Source organism: Haliaeetus albicilla, chromosome 14 (assembly GCF_947461875.1).
Source record: "Haliaeetus albicilla chromosome 14, bHalAlb1.1, whole genome shotgun sequence".
NCBI classification, from domain to species: domain Eukaryota; kingdom Metazoa; phylum Chordata; class Aves; order Accipitriformes; family Accipitridae; genus Haliaeetus; species Haliaeetus albicilla.
The window spans coordinates 22,038,924-22,065,714 of record NC_091496.1 but is presented as its reverse complement, the minus strand read 5'-3'; the positions used below and the strand labels follow the sequence as shown (position 1 = coordinate 22,065,714).

At 38.9% G+C, this 26,791-nt stretch overlaps 1 protein-coding gene across 3 annotated transcripts in view; it reads left to right on the top strand.

The window, feature by feature from the left end:
• The first annotated feature begins 1,180 nt into the window (after positions 1-1,180).
• Positions 1,181-26,791, top strand: part of IL17REL (interleukin 17 receptor E like) — a 48,065-nt gene continuing 22,454 nt past the window's right edge. Inside the window, exons 1-3 of one of the 3 annotated variants that reach the window (XM_069801938.1) lie at positions 1,181-1,514; positions 20,455-20,482; positions 26,227-26,376. In XM_069801938.1, the coding sequence (XP_069658039.1) occupies positions 1,413-1,514; positions 20,455-20,482; positions 26,227-26,376 (280 nt within the window). In that variant the 5' untranslated portion in view covers positions 1,181-1,412. The remainder of the gene's footprint in view (positions 1,515-20,454; positions 20,483-26,226; positions 26,377-26,791) is intronic. The other 2 variants (XM_069801936.1, XM_069801935.1) reach the window with 2 other exon arrangements.

Here is a 26,791-nt window from a genome sequence, read left to right as displayed (position 1 = left end):
ACCAGTGATGTCCACAAGGCTTTCAGTTCAGAAAATCCATAAGATCCAGGGTGTTGGAACTTGGCAGCATATTGGTTAAAATAATCCATGGAAGTAGCACATTTAACTTCTTTCTTATTTTTCCTAAGCATCTGCTACTGATGCTGTTGGGCACAGGAGAGTGGACTGGGCAGATCTTTGATCTGATATATTTTTATGTATAGATGATGAAATTTAATTGTTATTTTTTAACCAAAATAATTAAATAACAATTTGTTCAGTGCTGTGATTGATACTTCCAAAAATAAAGTCTTTTTGGAAAATTGACAAACTGGACTCACATGAAAGTATCTAAAATACAAGTGTACTAGATACATTGGCAGAGTAGACATTGTCTTTCACCTGTTTATTTAAAAAAATACTGGTAAAGCCAGATCCTAGCAGATGGTGTTAATTCTGTGTTCCCTACTTTAACTGATGTAAGAAGTTTTGCAGGAGCACTGAGGACTTGGGTTCTGGCACTGTCCTACTGAAGGATATCTCTCTTAGTTGTGAGCAAGCCCTCCCTATGGAAGAATAACTCCCTATTCCACCTATGAGCATAACACACCACATATAGCCTCCATATGAACCACAGTGTGGTTTTGGAATACTTGTTCCTTGTGAAGGGTAGTGGGGCTATGCAAGGTAGCACCCACAAAGGCGGTCCTGGGCATTTTGTTATGTTAACAGGTATTGAGCTGTTGTGACTCACTCGTACCCTGCTTTCAGAGCTGGTGGTGTTGAGCTTCTTTGGCAAAGCATGCATACTTCCCAAGTGTGTTGAAAATCCAAAAACTGGAGGTAGGCTATAGAACAAGAGACTTCTGTTGATACGATTAAATAATAAGTGAAAAAAGTTCAAGGCACAGATTTCTGGGGTAAAAGAATCTGTTTTTCCTGATGATGAAAACCAAGAAACCAGTCTTCCAAGACTACCCACCTCAGCAAAGCTGTTTTTCTTTTTATTCAATGCATTAGAAAACAGGAAAATAAATAGACATAAGAATGCATTTGGATTCCAGTGAGCCTGCCTGCCTGGTACATCACTCTAGAAACAAAATTCCCATTTATACAGAGAATTTACAGAAAAGACGTTTGCTAAAACTGATCTAAAGCTGACATGATGAAATCCAGAAGGAAAAGGCTTTTACTATGATTGTCAGAAATTCACGTTTCCCATTTTTCACTACAGAACATAAGAAATGAGTTGAACATGCTTTATATTTCCCACAACTAGCAATTTTCTGTCTTTGGAAAGTTTTAGAGGGAGGAGCTCAGAGGTGCTGTGGGAGGGACTAAAATTCATATTAAAGTTTTGGCATGAGAGGGAGAATTGTCAGAGTAGAAGATTTCTTCTGAGGTTTTGCTTTTTTTTTTTTTTTCAGTTTAGGATGATAAGTATTCATGTTCAGATTCTTCTAATAATTCTTTTTTGGAAGTCTGATTGTCAGAATATTCCCAGGATTGAAGAATGTGGACTTTCATGTTCTCAGGTAATCTCTTACTTGTTCCTATTTACTATCTATTAATATAGTAGTTGTATGCTGCCAAAATAATTGTAAGAAAAGCAAGAAAGCAAAAATGGAAAAATATTTCAGCTGTCCTGAACATTCACTTTATATTCCTGTCGTTCTGAGTTAAGTATCCAAAGTGACAAAGATGACTTAGGAAGGGAGCAGAGAAAATGCATCTTACACTATTTCCAAATACTGTTGTTAGTACCTTTTTTAATCTGTCTTTTTTATTTGAACAACATTATTTAGTTCATATTCATTACTTTGGAGAGTCAGTTTTTACAACAGCAGTGGTGCCAAAGAGATGAGGGAGGGAAGAACAGGAGGTTTCAGAAATTGCTAATTATGTTAGGAATATGTGAAACACTGACTTTCCTGTGAATAAATGAATTAAGCTTGAGAAAGAGTAAAACCTGTTTTTCATTTTATGGGATGAATGTAACTGCAGTATTAAATTTAATGACTTATGTATGTGCATAAAAGTGGAGTGTGAAACATACCATCTCTTTAACAGCTTTGAATTTTGTATGTTTCCAAATATGCCCACAAAGGGGCAGTATGGAGATATTCCGCTTCTGTTGGCATTCTGAAACTATAAGAATAGAGTAAATTGAAAGATAGATTAAAAAAGGATAAAATAATAGGGAATCTGACTTTCAGTCTTAGTAGAGGATGATACCTATGTACTTGCTACAGAGAAGTGAAATTGATGGCATGAAAGAATTTGGCTGTCTGTACAGACTTCTGCTTGAAGGTGTCAGTGTTTATGACAGGCAATAAGACATATTAAAGATTGTCTGAATGTGGTGGTACTGCCCAGATATTAAGTTAGTACATGTTACAGCCATTTATTCTATATTTTATACATATCTTGGAAAATAACATGAATAAAGATGCTTATAAAATACTAGATTGGGGACACACCCCACCCCCCCCCCCCCCGTATTCCTGCATTCAAATTCTGTAGTCTCTATCCACTTATACAATGTTTTTAGAATAATAAAATGTAGTCATAAGAGATTAATCTCTAGATGTACCTGAGCACTTTTCAAGAATTTTTATGTACTTATGTTTATGAATGCAAACACACATGTATTTTAAATAATTTACGCTCCTTGGTCTGCTGCAATGAGAGTTTAAAATAGAAATGATTTACTGTTCTGATTTATCCTTCCAAAGAGTGTATGACTGTCAGACTCAGCATGTAAAAAACAATAGCAACCTTTTTTGGTGAGATTCAGTCTAGGGGATAGGACTTGCCTCTGGGGACCTTAAAGGACATCTTTCTTTGTCATATCTTAAATATGACAGAGAAAGAAGATGACCGATTCGCTAGATGCATAAGGTATAGACACAACCCTGAGGTTTGGTAGACTGGATCCCTTTCTTTGCCTTCAAGTGTTTGTCTTACAAGTTTTCCAATACTGAAGGTTTGATAACTGACCAAAGTGTATTTTTTTTTTTTTTTTTTTATTTACAGGGGAAATACATTGTTTCCAGTATAATGGAATCAATCAATCATTTGTGATGTTAAAGATAGGATTCAGTTCGTGTTCTCTATGCACTGTTTCTGCTAGATGTATTCAGTAGAATCTTGAATGCATTAATGACTTTTTAGGACAAAAATGTTTTCTCACTGGGAACAATAATGATCTCAACAAGACAAATTACTGCCAGCATAGCATTTTCAATCTAGTGCAAAGCATTTTAGCTACATGAACTTTAGAGTCTCATGACTAGCTTGCTAGAGAAAACTCCTTCTTTCTTTTCCTTTGGAAGTAACTTCAATTTCCCTGCATAACCAACCGCAGTTTGTGGCCTCAATCCCATTCCAACCTGTGTTACTTTAAAAGGAAGCAGTTTATCTTCTCCATAATTTATAACTCAATGGTCTTTATAGGGGCACTAACCAGGGGTCACAATTTGTCTTTGTCTATGTGCAGTATGTGTGCTGCCTTCTGCTATAACACCTCAGATCACAAAGATTTTTTCTAGCAATTTGCTTAATGTGATAATGACATATTGTAGCTTTAAAACTATCAGAAGTTTTCTGTAGCTGCTATTGCTACAAGTGAATATTATAGAAAATTGTTTTTTTCTTTATGAAGTTTTCCCATAAGTTTGTATAGTGGATTTCTCTTCTGCAGAGTCAACTCTGAGGTTATGTGGGTCTTCATAAAGCAATAGGGGAATGAAAAGTAATTAATTTGCATTTTTCTGCATTCTTCAGACTGTGGGTATTGTCAGAAGGTTTTGAGCAGGTTTAATAACTGAAACTGTTGAGTTTGACCAGCACACTAAATTTCAAGGTGGCTGTGTCCCTTGAATATTTGTAAGCTGTTTTGACCTCCTTGGGTACTCCTTATCAGAGTAAAGCATTGGTTGTACTTAAGATGGAAATAGTGACATAACTATTTTATGTAACATAATAGTGTTTTGAGGTGTGTGACTTAAAAACCCTTCACACTGAACTGTTTAGATTTTGGATCTTATTACAACTTTATGAATCATTCTTAGTTTACCATGAATATTGAGCAAGATGTCCTTGCATTGCCTTATATAAGGCAATATCCAGGTTTCATTACTGTACCATAAACTGTACTTCTGTTCAGTACAGGAAAGGGAAAAAAACAAACGAACATTGGATGTTATGAAAACATTACATAAAAATTTAAACAGCAAGAAAATATAGAATTGTGGGTTAAGTGATGGCAAAGGAACAATCAAGTTTTTATTATGTATTATGACTTATTTCTCCTTTCTTATTTTAATGGCTTGGCTTTAGAGCTCGAGTGATATTCTGGTATTCAAAGGTTAAATACAATGGGCTTGGTCTCCATGCCTCACCCAATAGCAAACAAAGTTATCAACCAAGTTTCCCTGTGAAAGCATAGGGGAATCCCAGCCTGCAATTGAAATTGGGTTTGTGCCCTACTCATTTTACGATCCATATTGTTTGCAGGCTGTACGTAAAGAAACAGGCTTATGCCAAATTTGACTCAACAGCTGGTAAAGATCAAGAGTGCTGCATTTAAAAAAAACCTCTCCAGAAAACTATGAAATAGTGTTTGTATTGTCTGCCATTAAATGTAGTAATGTTTCCAAAGTCCGTGGATAAAGAAGGAAACCTTAAACTGAATCTGGGATTTCCCTGCAATTATAAAGGTTATTGGCAGGGCAGCAAATTGTTGATATAGTTGCTGCGTGTTCATGCTATTCATAGTCAAAGTATGTGGTGTTTCTTTACTGGATATTTATGCCATGGATCCATCCATTCTTGCTGAATAATACACACTGCAAAACCAGTGATACCATACAGCCCTTAGGCCACTAACTCAGCTGAAATAAATTGGCATTTTTTGTTCATTATTAAGGAAAGCAATTCGTATTTTAAAAGTGATCCCAAGTCTCTAAAAAATGGACATGATAATCTAGGTGGCATAATTCAGTTGTTCTCTAAAATCTGTTTGGAAAAACTAGTATTAGACATGGAAAATATCTACAGAGACTGATCAGACACCTGGCTTCCTCAGAGTGAGCGAGAGAGAGAGACAGAGATAACAGTGTGAAGTCCCAACATAGGCAGATGATTCACAGACTTTTTTTGTGTATGCATCGATATACCTGATAACTGGAGGAGATGCATAAAAATATAAAACATATCCTCTGCTAATAGTTGCTGAGATGCAGTACAATCCACGAGAGCATGCCCTAGATAGAATGCCTTCGTTTTGCATCCCTGCCTGTCATTGTCTCACCTGTGTGGCCCTATTCGAGTAATTTCCTTTCTCCAGTTTTCACAAGTACAAAATAGTGCTGACCTTCCTGTGTGATGTCTTAATTATGTGTTTTAATTAAGTGCTTTGAATACTATAATTAAGTGTTAAGTACTCATTAGTCAAAGCAGTCATACTTAAGGGGCTCAATCATGTTGAGTCACTGTATTAGAGTGATATTAACCCATTTGCTTAGATACCCCTGCTTGCCTTCTCTGCTGGTAGTCAGGAGAGCTGCAGTTTAGCGTTAGGTGACTTATCTCTTGGACTGTGTTTTACATTTACTCTTAGGGTCAAAAATAGCTTGGCAATGATGAGACACTTAGCTTCCATGTTTCCTGCTGTGTACTATGCCACTGGTTGGGTGCCATCCCGTTTCCTCACCCCCTGAGAAGAAAACAGCCAGTGACAGGTACAAGCAGGGACTTACAAAAGTCTCCAGTGTTCCTCATTATTAGAGCATCTACCACCACATCTTTCAGGAGAGGTGGAGATGGAGAAAGCTCTGCAATTCAGAACTTGCAGAAAATGAAGTGGTACCTCTTGGTTTTTTTTTTTTCTTTCTCATTTCTCCCTTCCTCAAGAACTCTGGAAAAAGGTTGCAAGGTCTGGAAGGAGATAAGCCACTCAAGCAGCAAGAGCAGTGGCACTACAGGCAGTCATGAAAGTTGGGGGCACAAAATTAACAGATGTTGGAACTGGACACAACAAGATGTCCTGAAACTGAAACACAAGGCAGTGCTAGAAGCTTCACCACCTTGAGATGTCAACATAAGTATGTGCAATCAGTACCCATAGCAGGAGGTAGATATTACAAAAAAAAAAAAAAAAATATAAGCAAGCTCAGCAGGAGATGGAAGCAGCTGACCTTTATTATTGGCAGCGAATTTTAGCACACAAATCTTTCTCAGCCCTCATCTTAGGGAGGGAAGGTATCCTTCAGCTCCATTTGGACCCAAAGCTCAGTGGTGAATATTGAGATTTGGGAGTAGGTGCTTTCCACAGTTGCAGAATATTGCTGTCTGACTGACTGCTTTGCAGGTGGAATGCCTGTGCATGGGAGAGAACCAGGGGATGATCAAAAACGAGAAGGAACAAAAAGAGGTTTTAAAAGACTTCTTTCTAAGGATAGCTTTGGATACTCTCCTGGCTTTTTGGCTCAGCATTGAGAAGCTAGGCCTCACTCCCAGATAGGTAGGTAATTTGGACCTAAGAAAGGAGTTTCCTTCTATGTCTCACTGAAAATCATTTGATTTCTGGGACCTATGAATTCCTATGCACCATGCTGTGGCTACCAGGCTGTTCAAACCAGGAACCCACATTTGAAGTTCTATGTATTGCCTTACCATCATAGCCGGAAGAGATCCCTAGGTTTTGTATATCAACTCTGGCACAGATGTTTTCAGTGTAGTTTTCATATTCTCAGGGAAATATTTTTCTTTGTAAAACTTTTTTTTCTGATTTTGTTAACATTTATGGGCTGTTTTTGAAAACCAGGAAATTATTTGCCACCTTAAAAACACAAAACAGAAAATATACACCGAACAGCACTGTGTTGCTGAGGAAGTTTCAGACCAGCTCTGAACTACTTGGCTAGGAATGATCACAGAACCGGTAAATTCATGCATACTCAGATGTGATATGGACACATCGCAGCCCTGACCCTGCCTTCACAACTGTAGGAATTCACTCGGCCAGAATTTTCTGAGGTCATGAATAAGCTGGAAAGTCACAGTAACTAATGCTGAACACTGGAATAGATTGCCTGTGGAGCTTATAGAGATCTCCACACATGCTAAGAAAATATATCTCACATATGTCTCAGATAAGGGTCATTCTTCCTAAGGCAGAAATGTAGAGTAGAAGGTATCTTGAGTTCTTTTCTAACCCTAATAGCTCTGCTTTCATTCATCATTTTCTCTTTTGTGGGATCTAAAGATGATCTTTCAAGTTAGATTTAACTTAGTCCTTTGGAACAGCCAACAGTCAAAACCTGTCTTGCTGTATTGCATATCCTGCCCTTTCAGCACACAAAATATGGGACTCACCACAAAAACTGTATGGGATGTACAATCTCATTCAGGAAGTGTCTATGCAAAAATGAAGAGAGTTTTAGTTTTACTTTTCAAGTTATCTGTGGCTCTTTCTCTTGCAAGAAAATGTTGCAACTTAGTTGCTTTGAATATGTGTGGTAAATCTCAATAATTTCTGGAAAACTGATTGTCTTGGAGTTGCCTCTACTTGCCTGCATATTTTCAGAAAGTATGAATCATATAAACAATATTGTAGAGTACTAGATGTGCATTCATTGTCTTTTCTTGGAAAAACTTTGAGGAAATAGAATTTATTGCAGTTAATACATTTCACTGTCTCCAGTTTTGTTTTTCCCTTTCATCCCTACATATGCAAACTTCCTTGATCTTTTTCCCACTTCCTCATCTCCCTGACCTGCTGTTCTTCCTTCCATGACTGCAATGACAGTTTTCTCTATTACTTTTGAAATTTTGATATCTTTGTATTGTAATTTTTCCCCATTTGTGGTGTGTTTTTTTTTTTTTAAATTTATTTTTGCAATTCTCATTATAGTATCATGCTTCATGCTTAGTTTTGGTCAGTAGTATGTGTTCTTTTAATTTCCCCCCCTCATTTTCAATATATTCTATTTGTATATGATATAATAGAATCATTTTTACAGCATGGTCACATCTGTGTAACCATTCAGTCTGCCTTTGTAGCTTTGTTTCTCTTCCACTTAGGGGGAAAAAAACACATGCACTTTTTAGGGGAATGTGTGGCATAGGTGGTTTTCAGTGAGTAAGGGCTATCATGAAAAATGAGACATAGGGTGAAGCAACGTATGAAGGTACTGAACACTGATGGGTTTATTAAGCTGAGGCCGTGCCCAGGAATTATTGCTGCCTCTAGGGACAGCAGCATGATTGGGAGAGTCAGGTGAAACAATGCTGCTGTTGTACTGTTGGTAGAATCCTGCCTCTTTGGAAGCCCTTCTTTTGGACCTCTGCCTCCTTTAATTGGACTGTGCTAACTTTAGCAACTATAGTACGTGGAAGATACACAAGATAAAGCCAAACTATATGATTATTCCATAGTTTGTTTTTTTGTTTTTCTCCCCCACCCCAAACCCCCACAAAATTATGAGTTAACAGTAAAAAGAGAAATAGACCATGTGATGATTTTTCAAGTACTTATTTTTTATTTTCTATTTTATATGATTTATTATTCCTTAGCATTTCCAAATTTATTCATAACTAGCTTCTATATCAGTTATCTCAAACTGCAAATGTTTCAGCTGGAATGCACCATATAGATATTTTCAGTAGGGCTTTTCTACATGACAAATTTTGAACGTTTTTTAATTTTTCATTTTTCGTTTTTCAATTTTTCACACTGCTAGCTCTTTCAGGGAAAGGTGTTTTTGGCTTTTGTTGCTCTTGATAGGAGAGGAAAGGCATGGGGATTCTGGTATATGCAGGGATTCTGGTATAAGATTTCTGATGTAGGCTTAAGACTTTCAGATGCCATAATAATACAGATATGAATAGTTAGGAAATAATCCTGTCTCTCAAAAATTTTCAAGTATACAGCTGCAAAAAAAAGGTTTTCATCTACATGTACTAAGAAGATTTTCCTCATTTTGCTGTGGCTAGAGTGTTTCTGTAACTCAAGCAAGCACAATTAGAGCTAGTCAGGCATCTTTGCCATTAAATCTTTAATGGAAGCAGTTCCTTAACTGATACTGTGGCATCGGGAAGGAATGCAGTGGCCTCTCAGGATTGCCATCCGAGACTACTCTACCACTGCTTCTAGCATGGCCTGAGGGATCATTTGTATGACCTTACATCCTTACACAACAACATAACAAGCTAAGGCTGGAATAAAACCAAAGTCAACATTTAAAAATGTTTCTCAGCAGAAAGAGCTATAATCAGGGGTAGTTCCAAGTTTATTTATGTTTGAAATTTTTCTCTGTGTAAGGAGAAGAGGGAGAAACACCATTTTTATGGGAGCTACAAAAAACAGAAACACGTGCTCCTGCTTTTCTCTCCATGGATTTGAAGGGTGTCTCAGCCCTGACACATGGCCTCCAAAGTCTTGAAACTTTTATAAGAAATTATTGCCAAGTGTGCTTCATTGTTCTAAATTTTAGTATGACTTTATGGTCCACGCTGGCAGCATTGGGATTAGCAAGTTCATTTTTGTTTTTAAGCCCCTCCACCCCCAACATTTCAGGATAGAATCTATGCAACATTCATGCATTCTACGACCCTGCTCCTTTCCTATGGTTCCAGGTTATTAAATACAGATTAAATGGAGATCATGAGAAAGCATTAGTGACTTGTCAGGGCAGCATGAGAAACCTGCATGCTCAGCATGGTGCTGCGTCAAGTTAGGCAAGGGAAAAAGTTACGCACTGGGTTAGACTGATCTTCACTGGCTAAAGCCCAGGCACCTGAGTTATGAACCAGAGTTTGATGTTCTCTCTTTAGAGTAGCTGCTGAGAGCCACTCTTCCAAAGTTTCAATTTCTGGGTTTTCTCCTCATGACTGCTTAAAATAAAATGTAAGTAAGTGGCCTTTGAAGTAGGAAACAGATCTCCCATTTGAATGTTGAAAGCACTCAGGTTTAAAAATTGCACTGCATCTTGCCTGTCCTTCTCTCAGACCATCGCTCTTTCATTTCCTCTCTAAACAATATCACTGCTTTGACAGGGGGCCTGGGAAACCCTCTCATTTACTGGGCAGTGTGGCAAACGGACAATTTAGGGTTACGACTGTTTCAGGGTAATGAGGATGTTGAACCTGGCTGTCCCTTGAGGTTAGGACTTGATAGCTAGAGCATAAAAGCTGGAATATGCTTTCCTCTTCTAATATTTCCAATTTGAAAGAAAGCTATGCTGGGGGACGCAGGTGTCTCACAGGTGAGCTTTGGCATGAGCTGGATGTCATTCTAGCTTCGTTCTGGTCATGAACTAAACACCAAACTACATGCATCCAGGGAACTTTCAGATCAGAAAGGGAGGTGCCTAATAAGCTTAGGTGCCTCCAGTTTTAGGTGCGAATTAATAGGGTATTACGGTATCATGGTGTTTGGCTGAGATTACCACAGTTTGCTTAAATCATGTTTCAGGTACATAAATCCTCTTTTAGATTTGGCTGACTTAATCTTATTTTGCATAAAAGCTGAAGTTTGTATAGTTGTATTGGGTCTGCGTGGCAAGGTTTTGGTAGCAGGCGGGCTACAAGGGTGGCTTCTGTTAGAAGCTGCTAGAAGCTTTCGCTATGGCCAACAGAGCCAATGCCAGCCGGCTCCAAGATGGACTTGCTGCTGGCCAAGGCCGAGCCAGTCAGCAATGGTGCTAGTGCCTCTGGGAGAACAGATTTAAGAAGGGGGAAAAAAAACCTGTTGTACAACAGCAGCTGGGAGAAAGGAGTGAGAATATGTGAGAGAAACAACCCTGCAGACACCCAGGTCAGTGAAGGAGGGGGAGGAGGTACTCCAGGTGCCGGAGCAGAGATTCCCCTGCAGCCCGTGGGGAAGACCATGGTGAGGCAGGCTGTCCCCCTGGAGCTCATGGAGGTCTACGGTGGAGCAGATCTCCACATGCAGCCTGGGGAGGACCCCACGCCGGAGCAGGTGGTTACACCCAAAGGAGGCTGTGACCCCGTGGGAAGCCCACACTGGAGCAGGCTCCTGGCAGGACCTGTGGGACCATGGAGAGAGAGGAGTCCATGCTCGAGCAGGTTTTCTGGCAGGACTTGTGACCCTGTGGGAGGGACCCCACACTGGAGCAGGGGAAGAGTGTGAGGAGTTCTCCCCCTGAGGAGGAAGGAGCGGCAGAGACAACGTGTGATGAACTGACCGCACGCCCATTCCCCGTCCCTCTATGTCACTGGGGGGAGGAGGCAGAGAAAATCGGGAGACTCAGGAGTGGAGTTGAGCCCAGGAAGAAGGGAGGAGTGGGGGAAGGTGTTTTAAGATTTAGTTTTTATTTCTCATCATCCTGCTCTGATTTTGACTGGTAATAAATTAAATTAATTTTCCCCAAGTTGAGTCTGTTTTGCCAGTGATGATAATTGGTGAGTGATCTCTCCCTGTCCTTATCTCAACCAATGAGCCTTTCATTATATTTTCTCTCCGCTGTCCAGCTGAGCAGGGAGAGTGATGTAGAGAGAGTGGTGTAGAGTGGTGGGCACCTGGTGTCCAGCCAGGGTCAAACCATCACAATAGGCAAAAAGTTTTTCCCCACTTCCATCTGATTCAAAGTTCATTCAAATCAGTGGAAAGAGTTTCACTCAACCATAGTCCTCCACACTGTGTGAATGTGAGCAGGATGGCATTTATCACTTATAAAGGTCACAGTGTGCAGTGGAGCAGTGTTCTGCTCCTGGAACTGACTCTAACATAAGCAGAATGAGTAGTTGCCTAGAGCAAGACAGTGAGGGCTTCACCATCTATGCCAGAGCACTGGAAAGCCAGGCCTGCAATATATTGCCTCTTTTGCTAAGCAGTAGTGTTAGGAAGTGTGAGAAGACAGTAACTGGAATAGAAAAAGTTCTTCTGGCCACGAGAAAAATAAGTATTTCCAAAAGAAAAAACAACTGCCTCCAGCAGCAGCAGGAGGAGCAATTCTATCCTGGAGGGTGTCTTCTCGTAATGTTCACTTCAGTTCTTGGTTTTTTTTTTTTTTCTTTTTCCTTCTCTGTGGCAATCTCACTTTCCACTGGTTCCAGTCACCTCTGAGGCTGCAAGTCTCAGTGCTGTCAGTGCTGCTGAGGGATCTTGACTAAGTTTTTCTGGTAGCCTGTTCTGTGCTACAGAGATCATTATACCTAACCTCAAAGCATGGGGTATCTGTGGTTGTCTGGAGAGCTTGTGGAATCTATGTCCTCCGGTTTTTCAAGAAATGGCTAAAGTAATGGCTGACTTGATCTGGTGTTGGTGAAACTACTCCTTCTAGCAGGAGGCTGAACTTGGCTACCTCCAGAGACCCCTTCTGCCCTAAATTTCTTTGATTCCATTTTTTCATCCTCTGTATGAGATCTCCAGTCATTCGTTGAAATAACCATTAATGCTGTGTTAGAATGTCCCTGTCTCATTGTTAGACTAGAAGTGCTGATTTGGTAGATTAGTTGTCCTTTCAAGTAGCTGAGTGGTCTGAAATTTTTGACACTCTATGCATGGGATGATGCTGATTTATACCAGCTGAGGGTATGGCATTCAAAGTGCATTTTAATTTTACTTTGTCTATTGTATGCAATTCTGTTTTGTTAACAACTTGTATTAATATTTTAGGAAACATGACATCAAAATGATTGACTATTTTTTTTGTTTTATTTTATTTTTTTTTGTTTTTATTTCTTAAATAAAGAAGCTAGAGCATACTGTTGCTTCAAGCAAATTCTGCTTCTCGTCTTGGAGTTGAAGCATACAATAGAACAAGCAGCTTTTATTTCAGATTGTCATAGCTCCCTTTGGTCCAATAAATTTGAAAGCAAGTGGTTTGTATGTAGATCCTTTTTGTATCACAGCATTATTTTTACATACAATTCACTTAAAAAAAAAAATACAACGGGGGAATATTCTTCCCAGTGGTGAGATTTCAAAGCAATACTGTTTTGACATCCACTTATAGGATAAATGCATGTCACTGCAAAGAGTTCCCAGAAATATAATTACTGTGCTGCCAACTCTTTCACTTGTTCTGTAAAAGGGATACAGCTATGCAGCCACAGTAATGGTCAGAAGACGTTATATGCCACATGCAGTCCAACTAAAATAGGGGAACAGGATTCCTCTGCATCAGTACAGTGCAGGAGGAAATACATACTGACTTGGAGACAGAAATCTCTGTTATACCTGAATAGTAGCATGTAAACAGGACAAAAATCTAAGGGGCCTGAGGGTCTTGTGTTAGTCATGTGCTCCAGTTGTCCTGGTTTCAGCTGGGACAGAGTTAACTGTCTTCCTAGTAGCTGGTACAGTGCTCTGTTTTGAGTTCAGTATGAGAAGAATGTTGATAACACACTGATGTTTTCAGTTGTTGCTAAGTAGTGTTTAGACTAAAGTCAAGGATTTTTCAGCTTCTCATGCCCAGCCAGCGAGAAAGCTGGAGGGGCACAAGAAGTTGGCACAGGACACAGCCAGGACAGCTGACCCAAACTGGCCAACAGGGTATTCCATACCATGGGACGTCACATCTAGTATAGAAACTGGGGGAGTGGGGGTGGGGGGATCGCTGCTCAGGGACTGGCTGGGTGTCGGTCGGCAGGTGGTGAGTAATTGCTCTGCGCATCATTTGTACATTCCAATCCTTTTATTACTACTGTTGTCATTTTATTAGTGTTATCATTATCATTATTAGTTTCTTCTTTTCTGTTCTATTAAACCGTTCTTATCTCAACCCATGAGTTTTACTACTTTTTCCCGATTTTCTCCCCCATCCCACTGGATGGGGGGGAGTGAGTGAGCGGCTGCGTGGTGCTTAGTTGCTGGCTGGGGTTAAACCACGACACCAGTATTACTGAAGTACTGCTAGACTGTAATGGAAGTGTTGGCCTTGTCAGAAACAGCAGGTTGTGGAGGACAGTGTCCATACATTCATGTATACATGTGAAATGGCAAATGGTGCAGAAAACAAAAATTGGTAAAAGGCTATACTTTAGACCACTGTGTAGCCTTACTGAAGATTGTCCAATAATCTTCAATAAACCAAATAATCTCTTACCTGTTTATTGATTGTCAGTTCACTGTTTAGTTGAGAGCACATCAACATGGTGTTTACACAGGCAGACGTTGCCTTGCTCTGTTGGACACAAGCCAGCTCTCATCCAAAAAGTGTGTGGCCTTGTTAGCGCTGTGCTGAGACTGAGCTTAATATCCCACTTCTCAGTAGTACTTATCCTCTTAGGTTCAGCAGTGCACTAATGTGATGGGATGTTTTTTCTTCAGCTTGGAATATACCCAGAGAGGCTTGGAGTTGGATAATGCGTAGGCATGACTCAGATGTTTTGTTTTTAGCATTCTGTAAAAAAAATTGAGCAACATCCAGGTGCTTTTGTAGAAGCAGTAGTTCAAAGTAGTCCAAAATAATGCTTTGCTGTAAGTTCAGGTGCCTATTTCTTTTCTGCATGGATAACAGTCCAGATGTTTCCTTCTGTGATTGCTTAGCTGATCCCATTGCACGCTGTTCACATGTATCTGATCACCACATTGTCAGTAAAAGTTGAAGAACAACATTGTGGTTTGCCAAAAATTAAAAAGGATCATCAGTAAGATAGTTTTACCTTTGCAATGAAAGTAATTACACATGACATCAAAACCAATACAGATGGTCCTTCTGAGAAAAGGTCTTTTGGAGACACTGTATCAGCAGTACTATGAATTTTTAACAGTTATAAATTTTCATAGTATGAGTATTAATCATTATAATTCCTCTGGTTCTCAGTAAATACAGCCACAATTTTATTCAGTTTCCAAGTGTGTTCTGTAGGCTATTATTTTTCCTTTTCACCCATTTCCAGTAACATGCTTTTTTGTATAAATACTTGACCTCTGCTTCCTTACATTTGGTAAGATAAATACAGTAGTGATCTTTATAAGAATAGAATGAGAAAAATTGTGTGAGGTTCCAATCCCCACCAGCATCAAGGACATGTAAAGTGCAAAGCCATTATCTCCTTCGCCTGTGAAAATAGCTCTGGAAAAAGCTAAAGCATAGTCAGTTGTTTCCAGCTGTGAAATTCTCCCTAGATGGTTTCTGGGACTGTATGTCTCTGTGAAAGAAATTAGTCATTTGTTGATAGTCTGAGGAGCTCATGATACAGCTCTGAATCCTCTCTGTTTCCATCCAAAGTTCTTAAATTGTATAGATCCATATCACTTTGACTGTGGCTGTCCACTGCTCAAAGACCTTTTTCTTTATGGAAGCGATTGAGATCACAGCATTGTCAGGTTTTTCACTAGAGGCCATGAGACACCATTTAGGACTCTTATGGCCCAGCATCTGTAGGCTCTTCCTTCCATGAATTGAATGGGGTGAGCAGATGGAGACCAGAAGGCTGCTGCTGGGTTATTTACAGAGAAAGGGGTAAGTAGGTCCCTCTCTGTATTGGAAGATATGACATGATTGTGCTGCTCCCAATTGAGACAAAGAATATCACCACTTTACAAGACACCAAATATACCTTAGTGGGAAATTGTCTTCAGAACTGTGTGTGGTTCTGGTCACTCCATTTGGACAGATGCATTAAAGTAGAAATAGCTGCTGAGAAGGGTGATGGTAAGAAGGAAAGCCAGTTTTATCAGGGAGGAATAGAAGAACTTGGCTTTCATAGTCTCGCAAAAAGCTGAGAAAAAGTATATTACTGGTTGTAGGTAAATGGAAATTAAATTCCAGGGTGGAAAGCATCTATTTAAGTGAAAAGATAATGGGCACAATCAAAAGTCAATACAAGCTAACCATTATTGTGTTTACGTTAGAAATCAAAAGATTTGGTGCTGGCAGAGAACAGGGCTTCTGGATTAGTCTTGGACATCGGAGCAGTGCACATGAAAGGCTGACTGACTTTAAAATGAATCTTCACCAGTTTTTGAAAGGGATTAGATGATGTGGTACCTATGGTTATCAGGGGACTAGACCCCGTGATCTGGGAGATCTTTTCTAATTGTGTGCAGAATAAGATGGATTTGTGCCTCGACTGGGAATCAAAAATAACATGATTAAATTCATCATATTTATCTGCCTTTTGGCTACAATTTGAGCACTTTCCCTGTGTGGTAAGAATATGTACAGTCCCATGCTTAATTTTAATGGTGGTCAAAGAACAAAAATTGCTGGAATAGAGGGAAACATCAGAATATGGTCTTGTTCCTTTTTCTCTGCCCTCTCTGAAAGTTGAACCTAAAGTAGGAATGTGGGTAATAGCACTGCCACTGGGGATCTCTCAAAAGGGGGAAAAACTGTTCACTTTACATTCACTGACTTTAATGTAAGCACCTTAATGAATGAATGTTAAGTGTCTGACAACCTGGCCCCAATTAAAGAATACATTTTAAGGCATTTTCAGGCATATTACTTATGGAGTTGTGGAAGAGCTGCCACCAATTCTTCTATGAACAAGATGCAACAGAGCTAACAGGTAGACTGTGAAACCAAATTTGCCTCAGACTCTTTCCTGCATGACAGAACATTCAGGGAAGAATTTCCACAAATCTGTGCTTGATTCAGTGCCTGGAGATACGAGAGGAAATGGGAAGCAGATCTAATCTTTGTTTCTTTTCCTTGGCAATTTTAGTTCATGAAAATACTCTCTGTGCCCCGAAATGCAAGTCTTCCTCTGCTGATCTCACTTTCTTCTCTCTACAGTCTTTAAACAAAACAATGTGATATTACCATTGGCTTAGATTGAGAAGTTGCTGTGCTAGCTAAAAAGTTGGCACCACACCTTCTATTCAGAATGCTGCACGTTGGTGGTGTCTGTTCAGATAACCTCTAGCTACAGTTGAGTAATACCACAAACGGGGAAAACCCTAGGGAAATAGGAAAATCCCTAACTGTTTGTGCATTGTGTAAGTGTATTTTGCTTAGGCTCTTTGCCCAAGCAGATATGAATCAAAGATGCTCTCTGTATAGGAGTAAAATGTACTATCATGTTCAGGATCTTATTTTTGCATAAAAGACACCCATGGCATTTGTGAAAGGGGAAGAAAATTTCCATTCTGGTTTTAGTGTGGTATGTTTTTCCATTGCATTCATCACTGAAAATTCCTGAAAACAAAAGATATAGAAAGTGGGAGAGGAACTTGATTAATTTATTTGAGTTCTTTGAGACAAACAGTCTGTTTTGACTATTTTGCAAAATGATTATAAAAGAAAATACCCCCCCCCCCCTTGGTATTGTAAAATAAAAAGATACACTAAAAATAAGGAATTGAGCTACGACCAAATGCTCGCTGTAACTGGCAAGTGTTTATGCAAATGTTTGATTATGTAAACCTTCCCAACAAATCCTCCCTCAGAAAAAACAAGTGCCCAAGAATGACAAAACATCTTCCTACCAGAACAAAAATCACTGCTAGATATGTTTCTTTTTTCCCAAGGAGAAGATGAGAAAATAAATGCAAGACGGTACTGGAAAGTGCTCAGATGGTAGGATTCACCTGAGCAATAGTGAAAAACAATAATTAATTAGGACAGACTAGAAGGTATAGGAGGATTTCTGCATCATCCCACAGTCCCACAGAAGAAACCCACAGGGTGGGTTTTTTTTCATGTTTGTAACTTAAGATCATTTATTTACATACAGTTTGCTTTTTTCCAGTGTCATAACAGGGGCTCCAGAGCACTGGCCTTCTTTAAGTAAAAGGCTGAATCCTCTGCGTTTTGTGAGAATTTTGTCATTTACTTCAATGTAATTTTTGCAGCATGATTGCAACCAGAGAGAATGGTTAGAGAAGTTAGTTTAAAGATGACGGTCTAAGAAATTTTGACTGACAATTGGGAACTTCTCAAGCTGCCTAACCAAAATATTTTCAATAGTCTGGCTGCAAAATGAGAAGTTAAAAATACAGAAGTAATTTGCTAAATTATCAACCTCATGAGAGATTAATTTCTTCCAGTAAGCAGTGGCTCAGCAATCACTTGATCCAACAGTTAGGTTTGCTTACCAAGAAAGCTAGCTCCCTAACTCACTCGCTCAATTTTTTTGCAGTAATTTTGTATATTTGTCTGTCCCACTCCCTAAGGACATGGAGAACCTCAAGTAAAGAGACTGAACTCAAATTGTCCTTCTGCATATTCCTGCAGGGTTTGATTAGAAATAATTCAAAACCAGGGCTTTGAAACAGCAGTTAAAATTCCAGTAGTTTTATATGAGCTGGCATGTTCCACTTCTATTGGTTTAGTGTTGCACTGAATTATTCAGAAAGCTATAGTCTTCTTTCTATTGATGAATGTGCATTGGGAGAATCAGCAAACTACCAATGAAGCTTTTTTTTGGGGGGGAGCAGAAATAATTAATAAATGACAAATATTTCTATGAACATGTTACAGCAGAAATGAGGCCTCATCAGTTACATTTTTCAGTCCTTGAGGGGAATTTGAATAATTTATGAAACAATTGAAATGGAAGTACCTCAGTTTTAGAACAGTTATGTAAAGAAGTTTGATTTCCTTTACAGAATCATAGCATAGTTTGGGTTGGAAGGGACCTTTAAAGGTCGTCTAGTCCCCCCTCCCCTGCAGTGGCCAGGGACATCTTCAACTAGATCAGGTTGCTCAGAGCCCCATCCAACCTGGCCTTGAATGTTTCCAGGGATGGGGCATCTACCGCCTCTCCGGGCAACCTGTTCCCATGTTTCACCACCCTCATTGTAAAAAATGCCTTCCTTATGTCCAGTCTAAACGTACCCTCTTTTAGTTTAAAACCATTACTTGTCCTATCGCAACAGGCCCTACTTCTTTGAGTGTTGATGTAGTATTGTGTAGAAACAGCCGAAGTAGTATCTTTAACAATGTCAAAAGTAATTTTTGTAGTCTTCAGTCTATGAAAGTATATGAACATCTCTGTCTTATTATAAAAAGTGGTTTAAAATACCACCTTTTGTGCATCTGCACTTTTATGAGTCATAGTAACAAACAGCCCATTGTAAAAGATGACAGCTTAGCTCCAGAAGTGATTATTAAAAATAAAAGTGCGAAAAGGATAAAGGAATGAGAACTAATACAGTTTGGATACTGGTCACTGGTTTTCTAAAGGCCTTCTTTAAAAACAAGCTTATCTAACTACAAACTTAAAAGCAGCAATGAAGGACAGAAAACACACTTCTCGGGTACTCTAGGCAGCTGCCACAGGGTAGCTAACATGCTGTCATTTCTCACCTGCAGCAATAATGATTTTGCTCTACAGCTATGTTTATGAGGAGGACAGAATTACCTGTGGACAAAAGCCTCATGGAAGACCAAGCAATAGTTATTTTATGATGTGCTAATGCTTACCCAGGCTGCAGTCTCTGTGTTTGTCTACAACTGGAGAACTTCCAAACGTCCACTGAGAGAATTTGCTGGCTCTAAAACTCATAGATTGTTGGCTTATTGACAAGATCCTAAAATGTTTTAAGAAGACTGAAAGCTGCCAGTCTGTTTGAGAGCAGAGGAGACAAGGTGGTGCCTGCTTCTTTTGTGGATGTGACAAAAGCATCTCTGTGAATGAGACACTGATTTTAAAGGAAAGCAAAGGAGAACATATATGCTGTATACAAAGGAATATTGGTATAAGTGCTATGTCAGAAACTTGAATGCCAGAACAGCATAAAACGGTATTTGCTGGCTAAGTAATGGTCTTTCTTTAGAATGTCATGCATAGTCGTCAAAGTAAGATTTGTTATTTTTATACTCTACAGAATTTTAGTGTGTGGTTAAGTGTTTATTTTACTGGGAAAATAGATATAGTCTGTCTGAAAGATAGCTGGAGACTTGTTAAAATCTCAGTGTCAGGTTCACTATGCCTCTTACAAAAACACTTTCCCATTTGAACATGGTAAGTACTGTGCCTGAGTAACTTCATCTTCAGGATTCTGAGCCAGATAGTTCTCAGAAATAAAAAGGCAAGTCTTATTTCTAAACTTCATTTGTGATTATTGTGATATTTCCTTCCATTGGCCTAATGTGATCTTCTAAAAATTATATAATATTCAGTAGTGTTTTAGATGTCTTCCACTAAAAAATCACTTGGGTTTTTTGCCCTGGTATGAAGCAGTCCATTGTAAAGTTTGACAAAACAATAAATAAGCTATTGGTCAGTGTGAATGGTAGTACCCGATAAAATGATGTCTGTATTTGATGGAACTGTAGTACTTATAGCAATTGCAGCTCAGTAGAAATACATGAAAATAAGGCTAATGCTGGTCTTGTGTCCCCATATGTATCAGGCTGTCATATGCAGTAGTGATGTGCATTTTCACTGTATTTGAAAATCTCTTTTTTTGTCTTGAAAATTATTTCTGTTGTGGACTGTGAATACGTTTACTTGTTTAAGGTATGTTTATATTTGTGTACAATGATAAAGCAATATTTATTTTTATTGTTACCTCAGCTTTTATAATATTTTTGTTTCTGTTTGCAGGGGATTCATTGTAAAAGCAAACCTTCCAGTGAGTATATGTCATTCATATTTTTACTACATTTGTTTTTGAAAAGTAAACATACTTTATTGCAGATAATATATCCACTTTCCTGGTGATACCAGCTCACTGTCATGACAGTATTTACCACCAGTTTGTGGTAATGTACAAAACATTGGAAATTGGTAGGCTCTGATAAGTAATAGGTTAATAATGACTGTGCATTGTTGCTTTATAATTTTCCTTACCATAGATGGTAATTGGGAGAATTGCTTAGTCATTTCACATGTTTTTATTGCTTCTACTTATTATTATTGCCTACAGTAATAACATAGGCTCTTGAATTACCTGAACTCTGAAGCCTCCATCAATCACTTCTCCAGTGCACACAGTCACTTGACAGGGAGGTACGAGGCAGCTGCCTTGCAGGCAGTCCCTTCTGAGAAGACAGTCCTAGCTGGAGGTCCAGCTCTGAGCACTGCTTGTCTCCAGAGTGCCTTTCCTGGATCTGTGTGGCAGAGTCCACAGACAGGCAGCAACTGCAATCCTGAGCCACAAGCATGTGAGATGCTGATGCTATGGTGTGGGCCGTGAGCTGAACATCAGCTTTGATGATTCTTGCTCTGAAAGCACGGTATTTATGGGACACGTGTTGAGGTGGAGAGAAAGAACAAAGCTGTGGAAGGGATGCAGTTGAAAGTCCCATCTGAAAAAGTCTCTAGTCTTCTGCTGATGAGCAGAGCGAACCATCAGTGGCTGGTTCAAGGATTGTGAATGAATCTTTTTAGGATTAAGCAGCTGAGTTCTAGTTATACAAACTACGTGGAAGATAGAAGAAGAAACAGGGGCGTTGCCATTTGCTCTGCCTAGATGAAGCATGCCTTCATGCCCTCAGGCAGCACAGGCTGAGGAAATCAAACCCTTCAACCCTAGTCTCAAAGGGAAGGACACCTGCAATACTGTTGGTTATGAGTTAAAAATCTGTGCCGGGTATTACACAAATGCAGATCTAGATAGTGGAGACTCACTGCAGGTACCATGAGGTGGTGATTCATCCAACCCATTTTAGGACAAGGTGATTTATGTGCTGGGAGGGAGGCGACAGGGCTTCTCCCTCTCTGTTGACTGCCAGAGGTGCTTAGATGATGGACATAAGCTTAAACTAGATGTTTAGCTTTTAACTGGATATAGACATTGGGCACTGAAGAGTTTGTAAACTGAAGATCCTTATCTTTCAAGATTATGTACATGAAGCAGAGCTGGTTGTAGGTTTTCAGTGCTGCCTGAAAATGACTTATCAGCTATCTTTAATACAAGTAACATGTAGGATGACTCAGCCTTATAGGGGTGATGAAAAACCATTTTTTTTAGTCTTCATCCTAATTCACTTGTGCAACAGTGGGTGTATATTAATTTCCATACTTCCTTTTCTATAGTCATTCTTTTTATTATTTATTATTTGAGGTAAAATTACCTTAAAAGACCTTAACTGTATAATAGAGCACCTTTGCAGTAGTCATTGCTTTTAGCTGCAACAAATAGATGACACTATTTCCTAGAATTTGCAGCTATCAGCTCAGTAGTATTTGGCAACATAGCTTTGTCTCTGCCTTCTCCCTCCTGCTCTTCTAGACTATTAGTAGTACATAAGGGCTACTGTAGTATTTGAAATGCACTGTAATATATCCAGACATTGTTATCAATATATCAATGATTTAAAAAAAGCCTTACATTCTCAGAAAGTGTATTTGGCATGGTATATCACCACGTTGTCCCACGTCCTTGAAAGTTTGAAATATTTTCTGAACATACAACTGTGAAACTGGTCTAATTTACTGTGCATTGCAATCTATTGTGAAAGAGAGGCTGCCAGTCTGAAATTTAATCAATTTCATAATTGGTGTAAGTACTTTTAAGTAGCGAATTTTGGTATATATTAACTGAAGTGCACCATGTGGTTATCTTAGGAGAGCATATCTAGTTTGTTTATGAATTTTGTTGAATCATCCTAATGCACAGATGCAGCAGATACTGTGGTAAATCATATGCAAATAGGTTTGAAATGCTACTGTAATTTATACTCATGGAATGATGCTCCAGTGAAGCAATTTTAGTGTGCTTTAGATACGCTCAAAAATTTAGCACTGTCAGTATACTAGGTATTTCAGATTCTTACAATTCTTGTAGGTAAGAAATACCAGAAAAAAACCCCAAACAGTTAGGATCTTCTGTTAGGTGTTGGCCTGGACCTGTTATTAATGGGTTTTCTCTGCCATTTTTTTTTCTGTTCTCCAATTTCACCTTCTTGCCTGAGGCTTCAAATTATCCATCTAATCATTTCTATTGCGTATTCATTGCTCGGCTCTGGCTTCTATTATCCAAGTGTACATAAGGTATGTTTTGCTGTTGTGACAGTTCTGGGTTGATTGCTGCATCATCAGATAAAAAAATAATCTGCTGTGGTTGAGCTGATGGCAAAAGTACAAGGAAAGTGTCTACATGCTGAATAATAAGCCTTGGCTTCTTTATGCCTGGGCTTATATGTGTCCATAATTAAGGAATCTTTTATTACAGCAACAATCCCTCTCTCATGTAGGGCTAATTACAGTTATAATTCATAAACATAAAATTCAGGCAACATTTACTTATCAGATGGTTTGTGTAGCAAGATGTATCTTTATGTCTTCTGGGGTGTAGATCAAACTACTCGTGAGAAAAGGGAAGAGGTATGTGTTCCAGAGAAAACTAACGGGGGGATTAAAAGATGGTAAGGTAGGAGTTTACTGAAGAATTAGTCAGAAATGAGTCTCATACTGTGATGATTTATTGCATGAAAATTATTTTCTGTCAGCTCTTCCTTGTATCATATATTTATTGTGATCCAAAGCTAATATCCTCATGCATGATATGATCAATTTAAATTATTATTAATGAGCAGCATATTTTGCAATTGTCAAAATGTATCCTAAAATTAATGGAAAAAATCCAAAGTGGAAGAGCAATTTATTTTATCCAGTGTATTACTTATTTGTTCTCATTTTGAAGGTAGAAACTGTGATCAAGGAGGACAGTGTCCCTGCTTACGGACAGACAGTAGTCCCTAAAACTGTGTTTGTACATCTGCCTGATACTGATCCATTGTCAGTAATGCACATAGGTATGACTTAGGATTCTCCTGAGATAGTTCCAAGCTTGTGACATCTGATAATACCATACCTCAAGCAGTAGTAACTAAGGATTGAATTCAATTAAGTCATGACAGTCTCTCCTAAAAATAAGTAGCGTCAAATAATCTGGTCAAATTCATCCAAATTGAATACTTCGTAAAGAACTGTCAGCTTTGACAATGTGTATATATACATATACATTGCTTTTCCCTTAAATCATTTCTACACAGACATGGGAATGGGCAAGATAATAGGCCTGGATCAAGAAAGTTACACCAACAACCAAGGAATTAAGCAGAAACAGTTGGTCCTGGGTACCATTTGGTATCCACAACTGCACATCATACGATGTAGTCAAGAAAATATATTTTTGAGCAAAGAGAAAGAGCTAAAACTAATCATCACTTATCACATTATTAGGAATAATTATCAGGTAGTTCTGCAATATAATAACCTCCCAAGTAACTGTGGGTGGATTGATTGGGTGTTGTACAATAACTCTCCATGCATCCTGACGTACCTTCAGGATTATTACACCACCTATTCTTGGAACATGGAATATAGTGTTCACATCTGGCTGTTGTGTACTGTACTTCTTAAGGCTGCCTCATCTCTGTGGAAACATGGTTACAAATTTTTCAAAAGTCAATGTACGCCACTGCTTGTAATGCCTAATTTGTATATTTTGAATGGTCAGTGTTTTTTCTTTGGTTTGCACAAATTGTTTTCTCTCATTGACAATATTACCTTGGATAACTGAGAGTTGACTCTACTGTCAGTTGAGGTGGAGTGTCCTTGTTTTTTCCATTCTTTTCCACTTGGTTCATATCAGCATATCCTGTTGCCTCCAAGCTTCATGGTACAAAACCAGGATAATGGAGTGGAGATTCAGGTGTGAAGCGTTTGTCTTTTCTGACTTTTGATATGTATTATGCAGGACTTATTTCTCCTGATACCAAGTGTGAGGGCACCTTAAGGCCTGACAGATTCAAGCCAAGGTACCACATTTATGTCAGCCTATCTTCACGTCCTGCATGTATCAGTATCCAATCCTTGACAATGGGCTTCAGCTGCAACTGGACACTGTGAAAATGAGGGTCTCATAATATAGAAAGAGGTCCTATATAGGTTAATACACTTCCAGTCTTTAAATTTAGAGCACTTTCCTTCATTGGAGGGGTAAGTAAGGGTAAGCCTTGTCCTTCCTCCTCCTCCACATCCTACCTTTCCTCTGTGAGAACTGTGGATGTCTTCCATGTGAGTCAGTGGGCATCCATGCTTGACAGCAATGCTTGGCTAGACATTGAGGGATGCATCCTTTCCTGATGATTTAAGAGTGTTACCCTGTATTTTATGGCAGCCACAGTATCGTGGCACTGCTGTTTCATACTATGCTCTTCGCCATACTAATTGAACTCCTTCTAGGACTATGTTAAACAGCATGACTAATAAGAGTCGAATGTTTTTTTGGTCTTCCAGCCTCTCCCCAGGGGGAGGAGAATGTGCAGTAAAATACTTTTACTTGGGTGTCTTTTAACTTTCATGCTATGGACCGAAGTGAGAAGGGTAAGAAATATTTCAAACAAATTGCTATGATGTAGTTACAGCTAAAATGAGGTATGCTGCATTATATACCACAAAGCTAAGGGACAAAACCCAATTCCCTGGTTATTTGTTTTGATAGTTTCTTGGACTCTTAATTTTTGAGACTACAATGTATGTAAGGTAGAGAAGCCCAAGGAATGCATTGGGGATTAAATCCACTGTACCAAAATAAATTCACAAATAACTAACTGATTTCTGTGCAGGACAGTCTGAGAAGCAGAAAGAGATGAAATATGGCTAACTGGGTGAGATTTGCAGCCTTAAGACTGTTTTTTTTCTTTTACATTAGCTTTCAGAAGGTGGCTGCACAAACTGATGTCCTAAGGCTTTGGGATGACTAAATTTCCATAGGAAAATAAGATGAGACATAGTAGCTGTGTTCTGTGCCTACTGTTTACACCTTGAAGAAGGCCTGAATAATATTTATTCTGCTCTTGCTGTTCTGGTCTAAAGCAGAAGGAAATCCTGTAGATGTGAGGGATTTTTCCATGACTAGGAATGCAATGGTGCCCTCTTGTGTGAAAGTGATATTTTAACAGCAGTTGAGATCATCGGCCAGTCCTAAAATTAAAATACTACCTATGAGAGTGCTCACAATATACAGGTAATGGTTTTGAAAAAAAGTTTAAATAAACTATTAGTCTAGCCACTATCTACCAGATCTGATAGTTTAAAAACACTATTAGTCTAGGTATGCTCTGCTAGCCTTAACTGTTAGAAGTGTGATTCCTTCCTCTTGTGGGTTAACACTTCCCTAAGCCAGGAAATTTATTATCAAACCCCATCTGTAATGTCATTCTTTCCAATCCCCCTGCATTGCTAGTGAAGCCAACTATCTATGTGGGCCGTGTGAAAGTCTTAGCTAAAGTACTGGCTTTGCTGAAGTCAGTGGTGATTTCCCTGCTGATTTCAGTAGAGCTGGAGCTTCACCTTTGGTGCTTTCTCTCCCCCAGATATCCTGTGCACAATGAGATTTCTCTGTCTTTGTGTTTTCATTTTTAGGTGGCATTTTAAACAGCTTCTGCCATGATGCTCCTGCATCTTTTTCTTCTATGGTACTGAAAAGCATGAAGATCTCAACAGTGATGAAATGTGTCCAAGGAAGTGCATGCTCTCTACATTTAAACATTAAAGGAACTCTGAGTCTGGATGGTAGGAAGCAGAATTGCTACTGAATCATTTGTTTACTTTTTATTTATAGCTGTTCGGCCAAATTTTGTTCTGTATTGCAATATTCATGTCCAAGCTGTTTTCATGTAATTATATCAGAAAGATATTTTTTGTGAAACCATTTTACTACAAACCAAGATAAAACCATGGCCCTTCTTGAGGGGATGAGAACTGAGATAATGAATTTGAGACAACTGAATTTTTACTTCCAACATAATACACTTAACTGGGGCTCTACCAGTGCCTGAAGCATACTGCTGCCCTTTTCTTTCTCACCCTGACATGGGTGCATGCACACGCACACACACACATTATTTCTGTCTGCTCTGGTAATTCAGATGTGAATGACTTCCGCAGCAGAAGAAGAAATAGTTTATATGTCTGAAGTTACAATTCT